This window comes from Etheostoma spectabile, chromosome 2, assembly GCF_008692095.1.
Source record: "Etheostoma spectabile isolate EspeVRDwgs_2016 chromosome 2, UIUC_Espe_1.0, whole genome shotgun sequence".
Lineage (NCBI taxonomy): Eukaryota > Metazoa > Chordata > Actinopteri > Perciformes > Percidae > Etheostoma > Etheostoma spectabile.
In genome coordinates this window covers 11,601,074-11,608,954 of record NC_045734.1, presented here as the reverse complement: position 1 = coordinate 11,608,954, position 7,881 = coordinate 11,601,074, and the positions used below count along the sequence as shown (strand labels likewise).

The 7,881-nt window shown below is 39.0% G+C and overlaps 1 protein-coding gene across 1 annotated transcript in view; it reads right to left on the bottom strand.

Moving 5' to 3' along the window:
- Positions 1–996: 996 nt before the first annotated feature.
- Positions 997–7,881, bottom strand: part of LOC116700597 (proline-, glutamic acid- and leucine-rich protein 1) — a 13,866-nt gene continuing 6,981 nt past the window's right edge. The window contains exon 6 of the mRNA XM_032533936.1: positions 997–7,400. Coding sequence (XP_032389827.1) covers positions 6,280–7,400 — 1,121 coding nt within the window. The 3' untranslated portion in view covers positions 997–6,279. The remainder of the gene's footprint in view (positions 7,401–7,881) is intronic.

The window sequence follows — 7,881 nt, the reverse complement described above, 5'->3', positions numbered from 1 at the left end:
CACCAGATGGAGCTGAAAACAAGTGCAGCTAGGTTTGGTGATGGCCAGTTAGCATTTGGGTGCCCTTGGTATTTGGTAGCAGCCAACTATCTTTTGACTTGCCTACAAACTTATGATGCTCAGTTCAATGTTGGAGTGCTATGCATGATTTACACTATGTTCTGGATAGTTTTGTCCCCTCCAAAGGAACTATTGGTACTATCTGCTTCAGAATATAGTCCATGACATGACACTGGCTTGTAATAATCATGGTAAAAAAAATATTAAACCCCTGTTTGTTCCACTCTCTGTGCAATCTGTGCAAATTTTTCTGTTTTTCTTTCCTGTATGGTAATTTGATTAAACCAGTATTGATTTAGGTATTTGCAACATGCGTGTTTGAGGCTAAAACAATGTCTTGAAAAAACATTTTGACACAGGGACCATCTGATAAGAAGGCCTCAATATTATGTATGCATTCAATTCTGGAGCTTTTGTGCACCCTCCTATAGTTTTGGGGAACCCAAGGCAGGTGCCTACTTTGCTTGGTTGGTTATCCAGTCTTGGTAATAAGTCATATTTATTGTGGGACAGCAAATTCTTGGACTTTTTTCTGTTCTGCTCATCTCATCAGAGTAAGAAGAACATTGCAAACTGGGAGATCTTGTCAAGGCAAGTTGATATATTACAAGCATAAATGACAACTACAACCTGCACATGTTCTCATACTGCATGTTGTGATTGTCTTCACTGATACACAGTGTTGTCAAAATACACACAATCACATGTTTCAAACTCATTTCTTTGTGAGTTTACTGCTCAAAAGATGAAGCCTTCGGAGTGAGTGCAGTCTGATGATTCATCCTGAGTCACTGTCACTGACCGCTACTCATGAGTGGGTGTTTTTAGCTCATTCCCTGCTTAAACAGGTGCTTTTGCTGTATTTCGAAGCAGAATATTGCTTGTACCCCAGGCAACTACAACTAAAGATAATGTTTACAAAAGTACAGACATGTATTTGGTAGCACTTGTTAGCATTTATTTTGACACAAAATCCACAGCTTGTGTTGAATAAAGTAGCGCAGTTGTCCAGCAAGATAGAATTCCCAATGAGCATCAATGAAACAGATCCTTAAACAGAAGAAACGGAAATACAACCCTACCTTCTGGAGAGGGAAAAAAAAGCACCAGGATATGTGCCATCAAACAAGTATCTAAAAAAGTGTGAGAGGATCTCATTGTTTGTATTTTACATCAGAGTATGCATCAGAAATCTCTATGCCATACACCAAGATACAAAATCAACTTGCTATTCATGATGACATAAAAATGTTTGGATAATTATATTGACACATATCATGTTAACAAATACCAACAACAATCAACTTTGGCCTCATAATAAGCAACAAAGAACACCACAACAACAAGGCCGACGATTACCCTCTCACACATGCGTACAACACACTGAAGAGCTGCAGGTAGAAGTGCACAAGGATACCCTCAAAAAACACCACATTTTGTATCAACTTTACTCTGAACTATTTCACGTACAATCACATATAGATACTTCTATAAATCTAGCTGTCTCGTAGCTGCAAGAGTAAAAAGGAGAACACTTTTTGTTTCCCGGGAAACAAACAGTCATGAGTAACCCTGAATCAACAGGGTTGGATGTTTTGTTTTTTACGTGGCAAACCAGTTCAACCATACCAACGTGGGCTCTGCGTTTATTTATTTTCAACTCTTCAAATCTTGGCATTACAAAATTAAAGTGAGTACAAATATAGAGTAGATACTATCTTGATAAGTTGAAGAACAGTCCTTTGCAGTCAAAACTCAGCGAGGTAACAGTCTTATATCAGGCCTTTGCCTTCTGTGGCAATGAGGGTAGAGTTTGGGCATTTTGTCTGTACATACTAGCTGCTCACAAGGCAAAATAAATCAAACTAGTTCTATACACTGAACTCAGATCAGTTTGGCTTCAATGAAAAAATCAGAGCTGGGGTAAAACTAGCCCGTTTGTGCTTCTTATGTGTTTCAATTACATTCGAGCAGTGGTGTAAGTGTAGCAGTAAATAATAGTACTAATACCACACTGTAAAAATACTCTGTTGCAAGAAAAAGTGCATTGAAAATGTTACTTAAGTAAAAGTGTTTAAGTATCATCAAGAAAATGTGATGAGAAAAATGCAGAAAAATCATTACATTTTAGAAACTGGAAACTAAGTGTTTAATCGGATTTTCATTTAAGATGTACTTGTAGGCCTAAACGTTGTTGGGTAGTTTAATTAATAAAACATATTTTATAAACTACATGTGCTGTGTGTGTGTAAAGTAACTAGTAACTGAAGATGTCAGATTATGTAGTGAAATAAAAAGTACAATATTTCTCTCCGAAAAGTGGAGTAGAAGAAGAAAGTGGCATGAAAAAAAAGTGTACTTAAGTACAGTACTTGAGTAAATGTACTTAAGTTATATTCCATCACTGCATTCGAGTCACAGAGCTACCCATCTGTTTAAAAATAAATAACAAAAAACTCCATAAGGTCATTTGACAACACTTTCAGAATCAGAAAGGACAACTCTTTCCATCGAGCCATTGTTATGTTGTTGTACAAAAAAGTTTCAACTTCATTCCCTATGTATATTGCCTATTATGACACAAGAAAAATATATGAATGAGTGTTTTTTTCTGTTTTATGTCCAAACTTAAAATATCATACAAATTTATAAAGACCAGATTCAGAATGCTGCATATACATTTTAAACCTAAAAGTTTAAAAATGTATTTTAGTAATTTTCCTAAAATAGATTATGTAGACCATGTTGCTAATGAAATTCATAAATCAGGGACAAAACATGTACTGCATAATACTGAAGTAACATGAATAAATGATTAAATAAGCAATCTTGTCTTGGCTTGTGAGACAAAGAAAAACCATTCATATTTGGTAATCATTTGCCTACCATAATATTTTATGGTTTTGTTGAGCCATTTTATGGAAAATTGACACTCAAATCCTCATGGCATAAACAATACAAAATGGGACTCACTTTCCATTTTTCCCATATCACACTGTTCACATATTGTTGTTTTTTTGTAACTGTCAAGGCATTTATTTATGTGTGCAACGTTTGAGTCAAAATTAATTTCCTTAAGGAGACATTAAAGTATATTGTGTCATATTGTCACCCTACTGAATATTTGAGAATGTTTAACATCTTTGGCCAATCCATAGATGTAACACATGATTCAAGGCCAAACAAACTTATTGTGTAAGAAAATATTTAAAAAAAATAAAAAGGGAACAGTATCATAGAAAAAAATAAATATATATATATCACATTTTTGTTCACGTTGTATAGACGAAGCAAGGACCTACGTCACTTCCAGCTACCATCTATGCGTGAAATAGGAAACAGAGTTGCAATTTGGGAAATGGCTTAAAAATCATTTTTCTTTCAGTCCAAATGGACAGAGGAGACCGAGGAATCTGGAAATACCTTCATAACTTCAGATATTTTATGGAAACAAGAATGATTAGCACTGTGACCCAAATGTAATGACAACACATGAGAGCCCAAACTGGGGCTATAACAAAACCAGATAATCTGAGTTTACATTTGGGAGAAACCTTAAGCCAAAGGCATTTAAAATGCAGTGTTATGTACAATCAAGGGTCTCTGCCCAGCACAGCTCACGGATCAGTTATACAGAGGTAAATGTCTTTTTCACAACAGTTAATTTCCTATTAACCAGCATTAACTAGAGTAAGGAAAAAAAAGTGTGAATACTATTGCTAAATACTATTTGTGTACCGCATACTGTGTATATTTTATAAAGAGACTGCTAAGCACGGCTAGAAAATGTATGCCCATTTGATGTGGGACTATACACAGTTTACAGAAAACACACACACACACACACACTCGCATAGCAGCAGTAAACTATAGAACGCCAGACAGAAAGTCTATTTTCACCTAGGCATCATGTACGTTTATGAACATACATTAGCTAGAACTAATCAAAGACAATAACAACTGTCCAGTCTTTAGCCAAAAAATGTACAATAGCCAGAAGGCTTTTCTGTTGATTTGTTCAGAGGGTGACCACACTCTGTCAGCAAGGGTCACCTCTGAGACACACCTGTGAGTCACTGCAAAGATCTTAGAACGTAAAGGATCAGAGAATGTCAAAACGACCTTCATAACAAACCCAAACTTCCCAATTCACATACACGATTCGTCTATGACAAATATAAGGTATTTTGGAGCTGAACCCAGGTAAGGTTTTCTGTCCACAGAACTATAAATGAGTTGAAAGCTAGACAATTAAGTTGGCTTTGCACTGAGCCAAGGACACAACAAAGTGGCCTCTAGTCAATGAGCTATAGAGGCATTTGTGTCACAATAACTACAGAAAGACACAAATGTACAAAATGTGATTGAGACACTCTTTCTAAATCTTATTCTGTGCTTCAGTACATTTTGTGAGAATTACACATGTGCCATTTCCACTGCTAAGACCAGGATCAATTTACTCAACATAAGTGCAGAGCATCAATCAAAAGGGTATGAACCTCACACTGAGGCTATTCTCTACTGACAGATATTGTACAACTGGACATCAACTGATGAATGATTTCACACACAAAAAAACAGGATCAATCGGGATACATTTAGAGAAAAGCAGTCCAACTCTCCATGTTTAGCCACAGCAATAATAAAAGAGGCATTACTCGGACTTTAAACCTGCACTCCCTACATTTAAAATCTCACAAGCATTACTTGACTCAGAAAGACATTACAATGGGCACTTCATTTCAAAGTGTCGTGTCAAAGCCCACATCTGGCAGATTGTACAGCCTTGCTGCAGGTTTGGACACTTTATCAGAGGTTTTCCGTCAAGCGTCATGCTGTATAACAACTCTCCGTAAACAATTTCAGTGTATCTTTTTGTTGCAATGCATAACCTTTTACATTCATTATCAGTGCTGAGATTAGGCTTAAAGTTTCTGCCTTGTAAAAAGTCAACAGTTGGACGTTGGAATCAGACTTCCATTGCCTTGCAAAAACGGTAACGACCAACCAGCAACATGTTCAAGCACATTAAATCCTAAGTCAAACAGTCAGTTCATTATACAGTATAATCATTTAACAGTCTGGAACAACAATGTATAATCATAAGACCATTGTAAAGCTTTGCCACCCACACATTATAAATAATGTTTGCACCCCTTATGGGAGCAATATAAGACACAATGTATAAAACACTTCTTGAATCAGTCATGATAGCTCCCTTCTTATTTCCTCTAAAACAGAAGGAAGTAGGCTGGTGAAAGCAAAAATTCACCTTACAACAAAAAAAGGTCACTGGTTAGTCCTGTGACCTCAAACCATGTGTCCAGTAGTCAGAACCTCTTCAAAAGATAGAATCCAGACACAATTAGTTAGAGCTGCTCTTTTGAAATGAATGGCCGTTTTTTCTTCACACACACAATTTAAAAAGTTGTCAATGATAAACAGTCTTGTTCACTGCTGCTGGGATGATTTATTAATATGATTAATCAGACAGCGGTTCCCAACCTTTGTTTTCTGTGACCCCCACACACATTGCATATGTCAGAATGCTGTGAGCTGGTCCACTAAAGATTGATTTTCGCATCTCAGACTGTTTCATTTCAATTTCTTTTTAAATGTTCAGAGAGGTAAAACTGTAAAGATTAAAGAACCATTAGCATATAATTTTCTTTAGCAGAACTACGTTTCTTCTTTCTTATTCGGTTAATCATCACAACCCCTCTGCTTTATTTGTTGACACATGTTGGGAACCACTGAGCTAGGTTTTTCATTTCAAGGAGCTAAAATGTTTTTTTTTTTGCAATTTTGCATCATGTAAATAAAAGAGAGATGAAAAGTAAACAATAGAGGGACATGTTTACTCCGATCCACTGGTAAAACTGGATTTGGTTAGCATGTTGGAAAATGGAGACAACGAAAGAGCAACTCATTAGCATTTTCATCCCTTTAGAGGAGAAAATATGCTGTCTCCCAAACTATAAATAAATTACCTACAAAATAGGACTTTCAGGTGTCGGCCTCTCTTGGAGTTTCTCATTTAAATAAAGAGAAAACAAGAGAATACATTAGTCATCCTGCCCCCAACCATGGTAAGACCTCTGCAAGACTCTTCTTCAGTGATTTCACTTTCCACCTACTAGTCTTGATCTATGAAGATGCTATCAAGCATTAATATCTCACTTTTCCCACTTGTTTGACAACATCTCACAGGCTGTCAGCTTACGAGGACTCCACAGTGAAGATGGCCTCGCCTGTCTTCTGGAGGATACTGGAGGATGAAGAGACGTGATCACGCTGTTCAACGCAGAGGCCCAGGAGTGGTGACTGAACAGCAGCCTTCCCTCGGAGGGAACAGTCCACGCTGTCATGCAGCATGTCTTCCCTTTCCTCTTCCTTCAAAGCCTTCCTTCCTTTCCCAGAATGTCCCTTTGGTAGTTCTTCTTCCTCTTGTTCCTCTCTCTTCACGTGGCAACGACATACCTCAATGCCCGAGTCACCTGTTAGCCGTCGATGCCGGAAATGATCCTCCTCCTCATCTTCCTCTTCCTCTTCTTCTTTTTCTCGTTTTTGCTCCTCTTTGTTGTTGCAATGTGTGGAAACTGCCATGTTTGAGAAAAAGAGAGCCTGTTTAGGGGGATATTGAGTGGGCCTGGGGGTTGGACCACAAGGCCGGGCCTCCTCCTCGTCTTTCTCCCTCCGAATGGCCACAGCTCCAAGTGGGTCTGAGAGGACAAGAGGATGGATTTGACCAGGAGGCAGGGAATGTAGCAGAATGAGGGGAGAAAGTGGGAGGCGAGAAGGGTGTGAAGGACGAGAGCGTAAAGGAAGAGAGAGAGGTGGAGCTGAAGGCGAGACTCCTTCACTGCCATTTGAGGACAGTATTTGTACGGGTATGACATCCGGAGTGGCCTTGGGTATGACATCAGGGGGAACGTGTAACGGAGGTGTCATGGAAAAAGTTGGTGTGAAGTTGGCCGGAACCCTTGGCATGACAGCATAGTCGCCCCCTGCTTCACTTGGTGTGGAGATGTGGCTGCTGTCATATGTCTCGTCTGTCACCTGGACAGAGAAGGAGGTGCTAGAGGGGGAGGTGAGGGAGCATGACTCGCATGAACAGCTAGTGTAGTTGTCAGAGCTCTGGGAGGAAGTCAGGCCACTGGGACCGGGGCCCAGATAGGGAGGGCAGGGGTGACGGTACTGGAGATGATGGGGGTAAGAGGAGCTAGGACCCCCCATGGCACCTCCCTGCAGGGCAAAGACGGAGCTGTAAGGTGGAGGAGGGGTGCTGGGCTGCGCCGCCACTTCCTCGTAGGAGGGCAACTTGAAGGAAGCCAGAAAACCTGTGACAAAAAATATGTCACAGCGCAGTCTGCTACTTGACTTGTAAAAGGACAAGACTAGAGATGCAGCATGTTATACTTTTCTTAATGTCAATAAATCACATGAAAAGACACAAACCAACAATGAGTTCAACCAACGAACAAGTACTAAAGCCTGTCGATCTAAAGCCTGATATAGCCTGTCCTCTGTGCCATAGACCTCCATTGTTGCACTGTCTCACATGTTCCCTTATTAATATGGGCACTGTATTTTATTTTGAGTCAATCCCACATACACGCTACTAACTAACCAACAAAGTGTGTATTCATCTCTGACTTACAATAGTCTAGCAAATGCTCAGTCACAATAAAGTCTTTATGGAGTGCTGTTTGGGTGTGTATAAAGTCAAGCCCAACTGATAAAGGATTTTTAAGGCCAGTACCGATACAAATATTTGGTTATTTAAAAATCCGATATTCCAATATATATTAAAAAAAAAAA